Genomic DNA, 19,519 nt, shown 5'->3' with positions numbered 1-19,519 from the left:
ACGGACAGTGATTTCTGAGCTATTATTTTGTGCACCAAGTGCTTTAACGCCTCTGATTTCAGATAGAATTTTCTAGATTATAAGTGTTATTTAATTATGTCGACTTATAATTTAGAAAAAGCCATATCTGCGTAAGATATTCATATGCGCATGAAAGTGGGGAAGAAAGGGTGTGGAATGTCCTTACTTACATAGTATAATAAGATGCCACGTTATGACTTTAAGTAATACATGCACGTAATTGAGTATATTAATTACGATACGCGAGTACCGTTAGATCCTAACCGTTAAATCCTAATGAATACGTGTACCAATTTTCATCCAGTTACGTTCATTACTTTGAGGGACTGAATTTCGGGAGAAAGGCCGCGAGACCGGCCGTAAATTTCCCCGAGACGTGCGCAAGTAATCATTCATGTTCGTAAAAAAATTGCTCGCGAATTCATTCTGATTTTTCCATCGTATTATCTGCGTTTTTAGGTCATTTTAAGAGCTTTTATTGTGAATTCAATTATTGTCTCAATATCTAACTTCCTTTTACATTGGATGCTTTTCTTTGTTCAACAAAGTCTTGTTAATTTTATTGAGTCTTATTAATTTTTGCGAGCGTAGCTTATCGTCCATGCCGAAAATTGTCCAATTTTTTCACGTTTTTCTTAGTCTGTCATCAAAAATTCGAACCTTAATTTAGAGCACTTCTGAAGATTCTAGAAACTTGAAATTTGTCATGCATGCTTATGCTGCCTAACAATTCAAGATTTGATCATCAGAAGTAATAATTTAAATTTATTTCTTTATTTCAAAAACCTAAAAATTCACGGTTGGGAATCGAGTTTTTTATCAAACATCCAGAGTTGCCAACCCTGGAAAATGATTTTAATTGCTAAACTAGAAAGTAGAAAATAAATAAATATAAAAAAACATTTTGAAAAACCACGTTTTTCTAGTGGTTACAAAAACTAAAAAAACAAAAATAAAATAAATAAATAAAACTTTTAAAAACCACGTTTTCTTAACGGACAAAAAATAAAAACAGTAACTCTTAAATAACATAACATAACATTCTACATAACTTTAATGTTATGTAAGAGTTAATGATTTTCTTTTTTGTCCGTTAAGAAAACGTGGTTTTTAAAAGTTTTATTATTTATTTTATTTCATTGGTTTTAGTTTTGTAACCACCAGAAAAACGTGGCTTTTAAAAATGGTTTTTATATTTATTTATTTACCGACTTCTTTTGGATCGAGTCTGTAGCGTTTTCGTTAGAGATTTTGAATTTATATAATAAAAATATTTAGAAATTTAGAATTAGATTTAATTGTAGAAAAAAATATTTGTTTTATATGAACGTCACCAAAATGAACACGACAATAGTTAACTTACTTTCAACATATTGTATTTTTTATTCATTCCACCAGAACCTCTTATTAGAGTTGTTTCTAAAGCCCGGTCCATACGCTCAGTTTTACACAATGATTTGTCTGCGCAGTTCTAATCGTTGCAGATAAAACGTTGCGTGTGGACGGGAAAACTGCGCAGTTTTGGAGCCGGCGGGAAAACTGCGCAGTTCCATCGAAATCTGAGCTCCATAGCATAGATTTCGATGAACTGCGCAGACAAGTCGGAACGTGTGGACGGTAGCACAGTTTTCAGATTCAATTTGTGCTCAGTTTCAACGATTCTGGCGACAACGGCGGACCTTCGGTAATGTTCTCGGGAATTTATTGTTCTTCTATACGAAAGTTTTTCTTGCATTTGGCGAGTAAAATTCAAGGATTATGGTAACAGGACAAATAGGTGGAGACATACGAGTAACTGAGCAAACTACTCGGATAAGTCGGCACCGTGTGGACGCTCTAAAAATTGCAACGATTTCATTCCGACTTAAAACTGCGCAGACAAATCGTTGTGAAAACTGAGCGTGTGGACCGGCCTTTAGGTGTAGCAACTGTCATCCCGTACTAATTACTTTGTTTAGTAGGTGAATGATTTATACTGTTATAATCGTTATCTATGTGTTTATATTTGGGTGACTTGTAACGATCTGTTATATTTATACAGGGTTTTATACCTAGACCGAAGAATATCGTCTTTATTTTCCCTTAGCGTCTAAAATTTCCCTTTCCCTTAAAAGCGACTCAAATTGAATGAGAGATGCTTTATGTCCGCACTTTCAATTATAAATCGCTCTAGTATCCATAGCAGCCTATTTCTCGTCTGTGATTGGTGGGTCATCAAGAGACGTGATTGGCTGACGGAGTTACAAACTTTTGACTAACTTTTTTTAGAACTTGAAGAAATATTTATACAGAGTCAAGAGAATCTTACCGATATTTGCTTATCAATAAATATTGTTATTGATCAGAGGAAAAATTATCAACTGAAACTTTATTACTGTGACTTCATAACAAAACTTATTACTCCTGATCAGTTCATCTCATTGGAGGAGTGAACATTTTGATAAATTTTTTAGGGTAAATCCTCTAAATAATTTTTTGTCAATCTCTAGAAAACGTACGAAACTCTACGGTTATTATGCCTAATATTTTGTTAGGTCAATTCGTCATATTTCATGACAGTAAATTCGTCATATGCCATAATTAGCATTATAGAATTTTATCCATTCCTCTAATACATCGAAAACTATAATGTGACCGTATGGAATAAATGAAATCTTCGCATAATTTTCTATATGCTGTTGTACTTTTGTATATTGTCTTCTTTGCAAATTTCACATTTCCAACCCGATCATTTTAAGCAGAAGACATAAAAAACATTATCTTAATTTTGAACCATAACAACACCTTAAATTGAACAGCAAAGTTCTATCTAAGGTGTAAATTGTCAACTATATCAAGTTAGACTCAATCCTGTGCGTGGCAGCTATTAATTTTTGTTGCACAAGCATAGGCCAGCCACCGGACATTGACTGTCTTCCAGTCTCTACTCAGCGAAACATTTGTGGAAATTTGCTGCCTTCTTGGCACTGAAAACATGAAGGTTTCCTGTGAAGCTTGAATTTTTCTGTCAGATTAGAATCCAAGCCCAAAAACGTCTTGGCTAAAAAACAGAGGCAATATATTTATTGTCATAATGTTTGAATTACGTTTATCAACCTCTATTGTGTAGATATTTTCTAACAAAATATTTTTTCATTACTGCTAAATCGGAGATTTCACATTTTCTTTGGAAGCCGCAGTTCTCATGAAGGAGTTGGGGAAAAAATTAGGGGAAACACACCTCGTAAATTATCCGCCTGTCACTCATGTGGTGAAGGGGAGCACAATGAGGGGCGAGTAATAATAGATGGCCAGTGGTCGGCCGAGGCTAGTTAGTTCTAGCCAACCGCAGGCCATTCCTCGGCCACCTATGAGACGGCCGCAGCCCTAAGATGGGTGCTGGCTCAGATATCATATTACAAAGGCAACAAGCTCGAGCGCAGCAACTTGCCGATCTGCTGAACACAGAACAAGGGTTCCACATCCTTGTCGCGAATTTCTCGCTCACGGACTTCGCCGCACTGTGACTACTGGCCTTAACCGCCCGGCCTTTTACCGATTCTGACCAGAAACTGGCGCACAGAGCTAGGAGCGAATCCGCGCCTCTCTGCGCCAATCTTGGTACTCTGTTGTAACCACTGGGCCACCCTGCCATTTAATGACTGTGTAATCAATGCTTTTTCACTGCAGTGTAATCAACGGATCATATCTTTATTGGTGATTTACACAGTATCTTATATAAATTTTTCCGTAAAGCTCCCCTTTGATATAAAATTCTAAAGAATCCTAGTCAACAAATTTATCTAACTGTAGATCAGCCTTCAATTTATGATATCTGAATTTGGTTAACAGAACAGGATAAAAATATTTTGAACACTATATATGGGGTCAAGAAATAACAGTACAGTTGCACTTGAGCTAAGAAAATAAATAATCTTTAAGACAATTATTTAGAAAATGGAGAACTTACAATGGAACGAACCTATTCAAATTGATGAATCAATTAAAAAGTTGAAACTCGGAAATGAGGAAATTGAGGGCTATAGCAATTCTGAATTTGCGACAACTCTGAAAAGATTGACAACTCATCAACGGGGCTCCAAAGAAAATATGATATTATTTTAGAGTATTGATAGGGTAACATGGGGAGAAAACCCCATAGGGGGTTTCTCGCTAAGTATGGCAGATATTGGTCCGTGTTCTCTACCGCCGGTCGACAGTTTTACTGGGATGAAGTGTACGAATTTACGTTTTGCTAAGTGTTTGCGTTATTAAGTTATTTGTGAATAACTGTTTTAGCCCAGATAAAAAATTTTTTGCTCGACAAGATGAACGTCTTAAGGACAGTCTTATTGATGTGAAGATTAAAGCAGAATTCAATAATAACATTCCGGACAATACACATGCCAATGCTGTGATTCTTGCAGACAGATTCATTCAATTAAAATCTGATTGTGAAATAACGAATATAAATTAGTAAAATTTAGAAATTCATACGGATTTATATAATTTTAAAATCATGTATTGAGTAAAGTGTCAAAAAACACACTGAGCATGTTATAACAAAATGCACTCCCAAAAACACCTATGAAATGAAAGAGAGGAATTTTGAATCTGGATGTAGAAAAGTGTTTTGAAACGCATTGGACTTGCTGTATAAGGAAAATGTTAGTTGTTATTACTGTGATAGTTGTAGTTTGACATGTCCTAACGAGTATAAAAAGTACATGAGTACATGCAACATCATTTGGTCTGCTTTTAGAATGCAAAAAATAGGTGAATTAATTTGTGGACATTTATGTTTAAAAATGTTGAAACGACAAAGAATCTAATGAAGCAGGATTGGAATATAGGAGGAAATGAATAGTTTGCAGTGAGTCCTCTATGATAAAGTAAAAAATTTAGAATTGCATATTGGAGAAAATTTAAAATCAGTTGAGCTGCTGAGGAGATCCATAGAGTTGGCGTTAGAAGATTTAATAATTGAAAAGCTTAAAACTTCAGAATGGTGGATTCACAAACTCAAGTTACAAATTAAAGGGGAAGATTCTTGTGCTGAAGTTGATCAGAAATACAGAAGCTTGGAGTCGAATTTAGCTTCAATTAATGATGGTAAATGTAATAGCATAACAGAACAAATCACGAAGTTACGATCGGAGTGAAGGAAATGAAAAATGAAGGATATTATTAATGAGATGCCTCATCTCATTAAAAATATCATCCATTTTTGTCATCGAAATATAATAAGGATATTAAAACATATATCATGAATGTACTGAGATATTATATCAAATAAAAATGAAATTAATCAACTTAAATTGATTCTACTAAATGAAACTAATAAAAACATGGAACTGATCAAAGTATTAAATGATCGCGTAAATAATTTAATAGCTTCAAGTGTTTGGTATAGTTTGTAGGCTCTAGAAAAATTTCATTATTTAAATGAGTGGAGTTAATATATTTAGTACAAGAATGAATAGCACATCCACAGCATAGCTAAGAGGCCCTCCAGGTATTGGCCATGGACACCTTGACGCTGAAAAAAATTGGATCTAAATAATCGGAGACGTGCAATTATTTCCTGTCGAATTGAGGATAGGAATGCCGCATGTATAAGTTAAGTCGACGAGTCACTAAAATCGCAGAAGCTTGAAAGACTTGAGGAAAAAATCAATCTTGGAACAAGCGTTCGCTGGTAACGAGATCTCTACTGCGATTTTGGGAAAAGATTTATATTAAACTATTATTAAATGAATCAAATGCATTTATAATCTTGGTTAATACAAATGTGAGCTAATTTACCAAATGAACTAATTGATAAACAAAAGATTGTCAATTCACTCTACAAATTTTATCTATACGTTTCGATTGAGAAAAGTCTAGTCATGTATGATCTATGATCTAGTCAAGTTTCATCTAGTCAAGTATGATGATCCCATTAAAAATATAAAAAAATATAGCATGATTTACGACGGAAGCAAATTTTAAGCCAATATAGAGAGGGTAGTTCATTCACACGCTATTGTCATTCGAAGCAGCCTATGAGAAGAAAAAGGCTTGATGAAATTTCTTATAAAAAACGAAGACAGCATCACAGACGTCCAAAAAGAGACGATGTTCAATCCTGGAAATATCAATGAGCTGCAGATTGATTTTGATAATATCCACGATGATATTCACCATCTTTCCGCCGAAATAAATCAGCTTTTGATTCAAGTAAATGTATTAGAACAAACATTGAAAATGATTTTAAAAATAAAACTTTTAGAAATGCTCTATAAGTGGGAGAGATGATAGTACAAAATAAACCTGCGAGCCATTTTTTATTTCCTTCTTCAAGTTTGAGGTGTCTCATAATTGGGAGCACGAACTGCGGAAAAACGCCATAGCTATTGGAAATTTTTATTGAATATAGTCATCAGCCTGAAAATGAGTTGTTGACAAACACCTTCGATAAGAGTTATAATAAATATGAAATCATTGATTTGTTATCCAACGGCAATGGCAATAATGATGTATATCATGAAAACTTACCTAAAAGACACCAACAAAATGTGCAATCGAATACTTTGAGAATACTGCTCCTGTCCCTGACCCAAGTGATGAAGTTCCTCATAACAAAAATTTGTTCATTTGTGACGATATTGATTCGGAAAAGAATTATAACCCAGCTGATAGTTTTTACACTGGTAGAAGACACAATAACTGTAGCTCATTTTACTTAAACAGAAACCATCACATATTACCAAGACAAACCATTTTGAACGAATTCAAAATTATTAATTCTATTCGAATTACCTCTCATCGATACGAAGAATATTCAGATCGATTTTATTGCCTGCGATATGCATCAATAAAGATGAGCACCATGGTTCTGGGAATTATTTCAAAAATATAATTCAATTACATATTCCAAAGAAGTATCTATACCAAAGTCACATTCTCTCTGAGTTATGTCTCGGGTTCTCGGCCTGTTCAACCATGATCTAATGATGAGGTTTTTTGAACGGGGGTAAATGATCGTTAACCAATGATTTAGAACGTTTGTGCAGACCTCAACGAATATACATCCCCAGACATCGATTTAGCTACTACTTTCCTAACTCCAACTTTCCTAACTATATCAATAAATATAAATAAACTGATATTTTTAATTATTCAAATAAGCCATGAAGAAATTTTAGGAAGGAATTTTCGACATTTCTTCCGTATCTTTGCATTTTAACGCCTGTAGTCAGCGTTTCAGTGTATTTAGATTGGATTGCAGTTAGATTAGAATCAAATTGTATCATCTGATTTATTCTAAACCGTGTTATAATGCAATCTATCCTCGATAACTATTAATAAGCTGTGAATGTGCTTACATAAGAATGGTTGTATCTTTAAGTTATTTGAACAATTTTAAATGTAAGGTCAGATTATTATTTATTGCGAAATGCCTACATTATAATTTTTTAGTGATCAGGGAAGGAATACTGGGAGATTTACGACGAATTTTTACAAAAATAATTTGATCTCACCCAGTGCATGTAACAGAAAGGCATTTAGTTATAAAAGCTAACACGAGTAATCCTCCTGACTACAGATGAAATTGTGAAATATATAAAAATGTCTTGGTAAAATAACCTAACGGCTATGACTAGTTGCAACAGTTTTCTCCAGTAGCTCGTCTTGCCACATCGGTTTTTCACAATACAGGCGCATTTGGCGAACAATCCTTGAATTTTAGTGTGATGGGTGGAACCGTAACAGAAAAAACATAGTTTAAACCGCAAAAGAATATTTAAAAATACCACGTTAGAAAAAAAAGTATTTTGAAAATGTGCAGAGTTAATATACATATTCTTATAGATAAACATATATATTATGCAAACATTGTCTTCTTCTAACATTGTCTTCTTAGTAACATAAAGGCTAAATTATGTATGCATGCATCTAAAATAGTGAACATGAGACATCAATAGTATTTAATTAACAATAATAAATAATAATACTCACAGCAACCACGAATGCTAAGAAATTTAATAAAATCTGGCCGTGAGTAAACATTTTTGTTGCAACGTTCATTTTGGATTCCAGTAAACTAGATTATAGCAAAGAGAAGCTTGCACAAATTTTAATTATCAGAAATCAAACCTCCTAATTTCTTCACTCGGCCAACGATCACAGTTTCTTTGGACTCGCCGAGTGTCGCTTCTTTTATAGAGGAAGGTTCTTTGTGACACGTAGAACAAGTGCAGGTGGTATACCATGTGAACAGGTGTCACAATTCTAGTAACTCAACATAGCGAGTCACTCTGTAAACTTTTCCGACGGCCGAAGTTCTTTGTTCTGTTAGTTCCATATTTTTCACGAGCAGCGTAAAAAAATAAGTTTATCTCGTTTGATATCTTTGCCAAATAGATCTTTCCCGGAGAGCTTTGTCTTCGTAGGGATGAAAAATAATGTTTTTAAACATCAGAAAATCGGTTCTCACAAGGGCTTTGATTTTTAATATTTAATGCACGGAGCACAAGCTCCGAGAAGAAGAACTTTCGCAATAGAATAATTCTAACAAGTAACTTGCTCGTCTAGTAAACTAATTTAGACCAAAATATTTCGAGAAAAAAGGTTCAAAATTCATGAATATGGATTTTGTATATATTACTTGATTTTTATAGTAATTCATTTGCAACAAGGAATTTAAAAGCAAACAAGCATTTAAAAGCAAATTTTTAAAAGCAAAGCCATGAAAACGCCAAGAAAACGCCATTTCATTTGCAACGTGATTGAATGATACCTGCACAACGACTTGTAGTGAATGCAGAAATACATATCTTATTAAAAGTTCTCACTGCACCAGCTCGACAACGTGGACCATATATCAACCTAGGCTGGTCAAACTCAGGCGCACCTACAGTCATTCATCGTTTGCGTTGTCTCAACACAACGACAGGCGTGTCGTACAATCAAATGTTTGCAGCATACAGCGCCGTGACTCATGTAAGTGCCGGGCAGCTCATCGAAATCTGGTGCTGAGCCTTAATCCTTTTCAAACAGAATGTCATCCTCTCTGACAGCTGCCATTGTATGTCGAGCAATAAATTTCTCTTTTATCATGATCAAACTTGACTTATCTGGAGAGACAACAGCAGGCGACAGCAGTCGACAGCAGTCGTCTCTTCGGAATCTTTCGTTAAATAAACTAGAACAAAGTTATGTGAGGTTGGAAAGAAGCAGTAAGATCATGTATAGTTGATTGATCATTCACGTTTAAAAAGTATTCATTGTTTCAGATTATGCATAGAATTTTCATATTGTCGATAAGTAATTATCTGATCAATACCTGCACAAACATTTAACGAAACTGCCTGAAAATCGACCACGATTTTTTTTTTCTTCTAGACTGGTAAGAATAGTTCAGAATTATCTCAAATCCACTACTCCGTTATTTATGTAGAGTTCGGACTGAGGCCTTGCATTCCTTAATTAAAATATTATTTAATTGTATGTATTACTTAATTGGAATCACAAGCATATAGAGAAATAAGTGGGTCTTGATTGGTCTCTTAAGCTCGTGTCTCTTTTAAATAAATGATTCACTTCCATCCCTTTACCTTATGAAGGTCAGATTCAAGGGGCTAACAATTACGATATCCTAATGAATTGTGGGAATTTTTTCTCAAAAATCGAGATGGTCGTTTTCAGATCTTAAATATTCAGTCATCCCTTCTCTTAAAATAATTTAAAGAATATGTATTTAAATATAAAAATATTATATAAACAGACAGAAACATGCCATGGTTGTCATTTTTATACCGCGTGCTGGCGCTGTAAGTCAAACGATGAACGACATTAACTTAAAGCCAATAATGTAACAGCTAGTAAATAATCATGAAATTCTGATTAATTGCAAATTTTCATAATTTACAAATATTGCATCGTAAATACAGATTCGTAATGCAGTTTTTGTATGTGAGATATAGTAGGGAAACAACAAGAAGAATACTTAAAAATTTGAAGCAGAACTTTCGGCGCGATATTGTCAAGATATCGTAATTCCATCCTACAAAATAGTGTAAGCCTGCGTGATCGTGTAACACAGATGCATTTTCAATGCAAGGGCTATGATTCATTACAAAAGGCATAGGAAATGCGCCGAATGTTGTTAAATGGGAGGTAAAATGACTTTAAATTTGAATTATGCCCTTTTTTCGCGGAACTGCGAAATTAAATACCCAAAATACCCAAACACTGCTACCGCAGTCACCATGAAATACCCAAACACTGCTACCGCAGTCACCATGAAATACCCAAACACTGCTACCGTGAAATACCCGAACACTGCTACCACAGTCGCCCTGAAACACCCAAACACTGCTACCACAGTCGCCCTGAAACACCCAAACACTGCTACCGCAGTCACCATGAAATATCCAAACACTGCTACCGCAGTCGATTATGTAATAATTAAGACTGTTTGCGTGACCTTTTTAATTCGAAATGGATTATTTTCCCACCTATATCGACCATCGAGCGGGTATTGGCTCTTGCTATCAATTTACTCACTCGTATTTTTTATTGCGGCTCTGAATTATCTAACTCGTTTAATAAAATGCCACTGTACCCGCTGCCCTGTATACTCGTGAAGTTGCCACCATCTGTTCTCTGGCATACCAGGGAGGAAAGTGCAAGTGATTTACTCGTACGATGCTGCTAACGGACAATGATTTCTGAGCTATTATTTTGTGCACCAAGTGCTCTAACGCCTATGATTTCTGATAGATTTTTCTAGATTAGAAGTGTTATCTAATTATGTAACTTATAATTCAGAATACACCATATTTGCGTATGACATTCATATGCGCATGAAAGTGTGGGAAGAAAGGATGAGGAATGTCCTTACTTACACAGCATAATAGCATGCCACTTTGAATATGAAATAGCATGAATATGAAATTTACGAGACCGGTCGTAAATTTCCCCGAGACGTGCGCAAGTAATCATTCATGTTCGCAAAAAAATTGCTTGCGAATTCATTCTGATTTTTCCATCGTATTATCTGTGTTTTAGGTCATTTTATGAGCTTCTATTGTGAATTCAATAATTGTCTTAATATCTTACTTCCTTTTACATTGAATGCTTTTCATTGTTCAACAAAGTTACTTTGAGTCTTATTAATTTCTGCGAGCATAGCTTATCGTCCATGCCCAAAATTGCCCAATTTTTACCAACTGGGCAATTTTCGGACTGGGTCTGTAGCGGTTTCGTTCAAGATTAGTGAATTAATATAATAAAAATATTTAGAAATTTAGAATTAGATTTAATTGTAGAAATAAGATTTGCTTATATATGAACGTCACCACGATGAACACGACAATGGTTAACTTACTTCCAACTTTTAGTATTTATTTTCATTCCACCAGAACCTCTTATTAGAGTAAGTACTTAGGTGTAGCAACGGTCATCCTGTACTATAATTACTTTGTTTAATAGGTGAATTTAAAATCCTTTATAGGAGGCTTTATAATCCTTTTCTATGTGTATATATTTATGCAACGTGTAACGATCTGTTGTTAATACAAGGTTCTCTACCTAGACCGAAGAATATCGTCTTTATTTTCCTTTAGCGTCGTAAATTTCCCTCTGCGCCTTAAATTTCCCTTTCCCTTAAAAGCGTCTCACATTGAATGAGAGATGCTTTAGGTCCGTACTTCCAATACTTCCAATTAAAAATCGCTCTAGTAACCTTAGCAGCCTATTTCTCGTCTGTGATTGGTTGGTCATCGAGTAGCGTGATTGGCTGACAAACTTTCGACTAACTTTTTCAGAACTTGAAGGAAGATTTAAACAGAGTCACGACAATCATGCCGATATTGGTTTGACAATAAATATTGTTAATGAAAAGAGAAAAAATTATCACTACCAGCACCAGGGGCAACGGCTATGAACTAAAAAAACTGCGTTGTAACACATCCATGCGACAACATTTCTTCTCGCTTCGAGTTTCCGACATGCGAAACAGCCTCCCTGATAGCATTGTTGACGTTCCTATAGTATGAACGACTTCAATTAAGAACAGACTAGGCGAAGCTATGCAGGAGCATATGTTCAGTCTCAAAATGCCTAGCACCTACGAGCCTTACAATAAGTCCAGCAGCTATCTCAATCAATCGGCAGTTATGGAAAGATTGGGTTCATAAGGCCGGATCCCTTGTGAATCAAGTCACGAAAAGTACAAGAATTGGAAACAGGCCATGGGCCTATTTCTTCAGTGCCGACATTTCTATTCTATTCTAACAACAACAGAGACCCAAAAATAACAACAACAGAGACTCTTATAGAACAAAAACCGAGACTAAAGGAAAAAATTCAGAGACTTTGAATGAAAACAGCAGAGATTATGAACAAAAACAAGGTAAGCTTCAAGTACAAAACATAGGCTGCCAAATACTAAGAGAATAAGCTTGAACTATATGAAGATGAATATTCAGATTACGATGCCCAGCAGATTGCTAAATTTGAATCTTCCATTGAAAACCGCAATGGCGAATATTTCGTAGATTTGCCCTGGATTGAGGACAAGGTTAGTGCTGTAAAGTCTAACTTTAGTTTAGCAAAAGCTGTTCTAGATAGAGTACTTAAGAAGTTGCATTCCTCAGGTATGTTCCAGGCATATAATGAAGTTTTCCTCCAGCAGCTGCAGGAATAGTATACTTGAGGAGATTGACCTTGATGCTGTTGATCCTTCACAGCATGTATGGATCCCTCATAGAGCGGTCATTCGTACCGGTGAGCAGGTAACTACGAAAGTAAGGCCTGTTCTCAATTGCAGTCTGAAAGTTGACTCGACTCCTTCTCTTAACGAGTCTGCTTATCCAGGAGTGAATCTCCTAACAAAACTTGCCGATCTTTCGTTGAAAGTTAGATTGGATGATTATCTCGTCATGAGTGACATCCGTAAAGCATTCCTGATGATCAAACTTAAACAGGGAGTTGATCGCAATCGGTTTTCAATCTTGTGGGTTGACGAATCCGGTAAACTTAAAGCTTACAGATATTCTTCTCTTGTTTTTGGATTCATTTCGTCACCATTCATTCTTAACTATGTAATAAAGCATCATGTAAAACAGTACCCGCAGGACGAGGTCTCCGCAATTCTTGACTCTAACTTCTATGTAGACAACTTGTTCCTGACCGGCAATGACCTCAGTAAGTTGATTAACCTGTACAAGGAGTCGCTCTCTCGTATGGCTGAGGGTGGTTTCCAATTGAGATCTTGGGCCTCAAATAACCCTGAGCTTTCTGAGGTATTCCGGCGTGAGGGTGTCGGGGCTGACCACCAGGCTACTGCTGAGAAGTTGTTCGGGTACAACTATTTCCCGAAGAGTAACGCTATCGCTGTGGCTGGTGCTGCCTTCAGCGAAAACCCTCAATTCTCAAAGAGAATCATCTTGTCGGAGATATCTAAAATTTTCGATCCCTTGGGCCTATGTTCTCCTGTCACTGTGAGAGGTAAGCTTCTGATGAAGCACATTTGGGAGAGCAAGGTTGGCTGGGACGAGCCTCTTTCCGAGGAGATAATCTCTGATTGGCTCCAACTAAAGCATGACTGGCAGACTCTGCCAGAGGTGCAATTTGATCGCAAGCTGGCGCAAAAAGGTGAAGAGGTTTCACTGGTGTTGTTCACCGATGCATCCAAACAATTTTATGGCTTCAATGCCTACGTTGTTTCTGAAAGTGAAACCGAGCCTCGTGCAAAGCTGGCATTTGCGAAAGTTAAGAATGCGCCCTCTATGAGCAAGTCTTTGCCTACACTTGAATTGGAGGGCTAATTGCACATCTGAGGTAACCCCGTAAAATCGGCGCCTGAGCGCCAATGCAGGAACAATAATATTGAGGCAAGGAGTTACAGGCGCCGGTTTGTGGGCAAGTGTGAGCTTCAGTGCGTGTAGAGTGCGGAATCAAAACTCAGTTATGTATATGTCGGTTAGCTCGTAGCATCGCAGTCACTAACACGGTAACGGCGTTCAGTCCTGTACGACGCGATCGGCTGCAGTTGATGGACGTACAAAGAAGGTAACAGGCTTCGCTCGGGCGTGTCGCAATCATCAGAATTGGAGCTAGTGACAACTAAAGTAATCAAAGCTCGTCCATTTTCTTCCCACGCAATTCAAGCACCTACTATTTTAATAGCGATTTTTTTTCGCTGCTCATGAAGCAGATATTTTTATTAAGTAATTTTGGTTGGCTGCTACACTGATTTTTTTTTGGCTGAAAACTTACTTTTGGCTGAAAATGTAAATCACCTCCTAATTTATACCACTTACAAAAACGAAAATTGTGATCTCACAAAGTATTAGGCTAATCCCATACCATCACAACAATATTATTTCGGCTCTGCAGCCGGCGACGGCCTGCTCTATTCCCTGCCCTAAATTTTAACTGGGAAACGCCGAATGCTGCATGAATTGCAAGCACGCACGCATAAACTTAGAAAATAAGTTTATTAGATGATCATGAAGATAAACTATTGAATGATTTTTGTTTATGAAAATAGATTTGCGAAGCTTAATTATTACCGGTATAAATTGTGATATTTACACGAAATTCATGCCAGCAATAAAATTGGATGCGAACAAATTTCATGAACTGGCATTGGTGGGACCGGGTATGTATCACTCGAGCCCAAATATCGATAACACAAATAATAAATTTTTGTTTGAAACACGTGCTGAATTAAGGAGTTATAACAGCCTCCACCAGATGTTATGAGACTTAGAGCATCAATAAGTTTAATGAAAGAAATGCTCGGAGACCTAATTGATATACTGTAATAACACCAATGTATATTCGATATATAAAATAACAATACTCTGAAATGTGACATAGCTATTCGTGATCTGACTTACAAATTTATTTCAACAAACTGGCAAACCCAACATTTTACATACTCTGTTAGGCTTGATGATCGAATGTTGGATGGTGTTAGAGAACATGAAGGTACAAATATAGTGTATTTAATTACTGTTGATTCAATGCTTTTTCACTGCAGTGTAATCAACGGATCATATCTTTATTGGTGCTTTACACAGTATCTTATATAAATTGTCCTGTAAAGCTTCCCTTGGGTATGAAATTCTAAAGAATCCTAGTCAACAAATTTATCTAACTGTAGATCAGCCTTCAATTTATGATATCTGAATTTGGTTAACAGAACAGAATAAAAATATTTTGAACACTATATATAGGATCAAGAAATAACAGTACAGTTGCACTTGAGCTAAAAAATAAATAATCTTTAAGACAATTATTTAGAAAAATTGAGAACTTACAATGGAACGAACCTATTCAAATTGATGAATCAATTGAAAAGTTGAAACTCGGAAATGAGGAAACTTAGGGCTATAGCTATTCTGGAACTGCGACAACTCTGAAAAGATTGACAACTCATCAACGGGGCTCCAAAGAAAATATGATATTATTTTAGAGTATTGATACTAAGAAAAATTAAAAATCGAATGATGGATTCAACGAACGTAGTAATTATTTAGGAGCCGATGATGTTTAATTTAATGTTCCAATTCCTCTTAAACATATTTTCCGAATCATTGAAAATTATAGCAAAGTTATCGATGGGTAAATTACTATCAAAAGGCTTATTTGGAAAATAACGGCTTACAAGCCTTCTGATGAATATAATATTAAACTATATCGTCAAATGAAAGATAAAATTCGAATATCAATGCATACATGAATGGACAATTAGAAGAAACAATGAGTCCTAATATTGGACTCTTACACCAAGTCCGGAAACTCAAAGACCTCGTTATGTCATTTTAGCATTGCAAGCCGGTAGAGATAATTCACAACTTTCAAATAATGCACTGTTTGATCAATGTGATTTAAAGAATGCATATATCAAGCTGAATAAGGAAAGATATCCTGAACGAAACTTACAAATTGATTTCAATAATTACAATTATGCAGTAGTTTATAAAATGATGATAGATTATGCATTTTATACAAATAGTGCGGTTGCAGACAGAGATTGTAGGTTTTTACATCCGATTTTCATATTTGATATCAGCCGACAAGATGAACGTCTTAAGGACAGTCTTATTGATGTGAAGATTAAAGCTGAATTCAATAATAACATTCCGGACAATACACATGCCAATGCTGTGATTCTTGCAGACAGATAGAAAATATAGTATGAGACGAGGATAGACGAATAGCGCAATATTAGGTTTGTTTTAAGTTTATGAGGTTGGGATGAGATCGGATTTAGGTGAACATCATGGTTCTCATTACAAATGCAAGGCACAGCCATACCCCACAGGAATCAGTTATTTTCAGTAAGGTAGCTTTCGGATGGACGCCCAGTGTGCTTCGGCATTGTGTAGTAGATGCTCTAATGAGGAGGTAGGTGTCGTGCAGCTTTTCACTGGCTGCCATCTCACGGAATCTCACACATGAGTCCTTCTCCCAGGACCTCAGCGCCGGCTCCAAGCGCGTCAAGTTGACCGCACCTAACGAAGGCAAAATTACTGGTTTTCCGGAATTATGGTAGAGTGAAACAAACAAGTTCCAGGGAATATGTTTTGGTGCAATTTTCATCATATTTCATCCATAAAAAATATTAAAAGAATAAAATTGGCAAATTACATTTTAATAGTTAAAGTTCGCATTCACTTAGCATAGCTGAGGGAATCATTGTCTTCTATAGGTTTGGACTCATCTATTCCTCATTTAATTCAGCAATGAGACAGGCATTTGATCATGTCTAGGTTTGAAAGCTAGAGAATTAAAGCAGATATTTTAATTTTTTATAATTATTATATTGAAAACATCCTAGCCTAATATATGCCAAGGAGATATATTAGTGTTGCTGTTCGAATTCATTACATGCTGCTGGACTGAAATTAAATAAATTAACCAAAATTCACATCAACATGTTGTAATCAATCTATGTTATGAAAATAAATCAATCAATTAGTTTATTTGCTGCGTTATGAGAGCTTGATAAGCAATTTATTCAGCAGCCTATGAAATTTATTCAATTCAAATAAATTTTTAATGACAAATCCATGTTTCACCGAATCAAATGGATTATCAAGCCAGTGTAAGTTCACGCAAACAGAAATTTATCCGGTAGCGAATTGTTTTTAGAAATAGAGACTTTGTGAGGTTCAAAAACTGTCGTTTCTTGGACCATATCAATGACCACTTCAATGCTCAAATGATGTTAGTTTTTCATAATTAATCTTAAAGGTTATATTATATTTCTCACCTTCGCACCTGTAGGGAACCACCACCATTCCGTCTGCTCCGATTGGCCACGAAGTAATTCCTTTCAATATGTTCCTCGTGGCCATGTTTTGACTTAATGTCATTGGTGACAATTCCACACCTCCCATCACGATACTCACTAGACCTTCACCTGAAGTTCCATAATTTGGAGGTGCCTATAAGAGATTTAGATATTATTAGGTTCGCAATAAGAGTTTTAGTATAAGATAGCAGAAGGATAGCTGGAGTCCAATGCGAAAAGATAAGGGATTTCTCGTCTGTGTTATCATCGGTCGGATGATGTCGGTACTCAAAATGCATCATGGTTATTCCAGTTCTCGTCTTGAATTCTCTATCGCGTTCAACAAATTTTGATCTGTTATTAGCATTTTGTAATCAAATTGAGCGGCATTGAAAAACTAGATATGATTTAGTTAAAACTTGGATTAGCTTCAGTCAAATAAACCCAATTTTTATTTCGATCAAAATTTAGGTTTCGATTAAACTTTAGCGCATGAATTAAATGGCATTCTATGTCGTGTGGTCGCCAAAACTAGAAAAGGACAAAATTTTAGTCGAGAGTTTTCAAAGACGTGCAACAAGGATAATTCTGGGATTGAAAGGCAAGCCTTATGAAGAAAGAATGAAAATTATGAAGCTTCCAAGTCTCCGTTATCGACGTCTGCATGGTGACCTCATTGAAGTATACAAATATACCCACGGTTAATACAAGGTCCCAGAAGGATTGCTAGAATTTGATACAAGAACCAACACCAGGGGCCACGGCTATAAACTAAAAAAACTGCGTTGTAACACATCCCTACGACAACATTTCTTGTTGCTTCGAGTCACCGATATGTGGAACAGCCTCCCTGATAGCATCGTTGACGCTCCGAGTATGAACGCCTTCAAGAACAGACTAGATGAAGCTATGCAGGAACATATGTTCTGTCTTGAAATGCATAGCACCTTACGGACCAGGCAATTAGTCTAGCAGCTATCTCAGTCAATCGTCAGTTATGGAAAGATCGGGTTCCAAAGGCCGGATCCCTTGTGAATCAAGTCACGAAAAGTACAAGAATCGGCAACAGGCCATGGGCCTATTTCTTCAATGCCGACACTTCTATTCTATTATAATATGGTCTTGTTTTAGTTTTCTGTTTTCAATAAACTTAATTTGATTTAATTTGAAAATTATTGACAAGATCTAGAAGAACAGGAGTAGGGTGGTTCAACGAGTGTATCATCACAATCTGCTCAAACGCCCTAAATCACCTGATCATTTACCCACTTTTGAGCATGCATACACTTTTTAACCAACGCCGAGAACCCGGGACATATGTATAGCGAGAACCTATAGCGAGTATCAATTCGGAAGAATCTTCTTTGGGATGTATAATTGATTTAAATTTTTGAAATACTTTCTAGAACCTGGGCGGTAATGACAGCGCCATTCATACTGCACATAAACAGAGCTTCTACCACTGTTACATGATACACTTGAGTAAGTGTGAAAGAAGAGGGAATGTTATCGCGCGTAAGATTCGACGTAATAACGCTGCACTCTGAGCAGAGAGGGCTATTCGCTGCTATAACTCGGGCATGGTGCGAGTTGAGTCGCGATGAGCCGGAGTGGAGCTGGGAAAGGGAGCTTCTGGCCACTCTGTAGTTTTTGTGAAACTGGTATGAATAATATGGTCCTCAATCCTGGTCGAACCGGGTTTCAAAATCCCGGTAAAACCGGGTTTTTGGGTAAAACCTGGTATTTTTTGCCTGTTGAGTGGGGAATCTGGTATGAACAACACGGTTCTGGTATTCGCCAGGTAGCATACCAGATTAATACCAGAAATGATACCCGGTCGAAAATTGAATTTTCATAACTGCATAAGCAGGAAACTTAGGTTAGGTCAAGTTAGGAAAAAGTTTTCTTATCGAAAAAGGAGCTTATTTACAAACCTTGACCTGTCTAGGACCTAACCCGAGAAAGTCGATGAACAAAACTACCCTTTTTCATCACAAGTGAGTGGGGAAAATCTACCAGCTTCAATAGGTGGAGGGATTGCTCGCTGGATGAGATGGAGGGGCAGAGAATTGGAGGACCCACCTCCTCGGGGGAGGGACCCTCTTCCAGCAAATGAGAGAATGATGCCAGAATCGGGTTTGAAGCTTGTGTTTCATGGAACGGGGCACCGATATCTGGGTGACAATGGGATAGTTGGGATGATGTGGTCGTAGGCACTGTGAG

General features: G+C 36.4%; 1 protein-coding gene across 1 annotated transcript; it reads right to left on the bottom strand.

The window, feature by feature from the left end:
* Positions 1–16,222: 16,222 nt before the first annotated feature.
* LOC108673667 lies at positions 16,223–17,450 on the bottom strand. Its single transcript, XM_018161525.2, has 2 exons — positions 17,276–17,450; positions 16,223–16,514 (listed from the first exon to the last, which is right to left on the bottom strand). The coding sequence occupies exons 1-2, from the start codon at positions 17,400–17,402 to the stop codon at positions 16,270–16,272; spliced, it is 372 nt and encodes a 123-aa protein (XP_018017014.1). The 5' UTR covers positions 17,403–17,450; the 3' UTR covers positions 16,223–16,269.
* Between the last annotated feature and the right edge of the window lie 2,069 nt (positions 17,451–19,519).

The sequence above is a fragment of the Hyalella azteca genome, unplaced genomic scaffold (assembly GCF_000764305.2).
Source record: "Hyalella azteca isolate HAZT.00-mixed unplaced genomic scaffold, Hazt_2.0.2 contig2261, whole genome shotgun sequence".
NCBI lineage: Eukaryota > Metazoa > Arthropoda > Malacostraca > Amphipoda > Hyalellidae > Hyalella > Hyalella azteca.
This window is presented reverse-complemented; position numbering and strand designations above follow the sequence as displayed.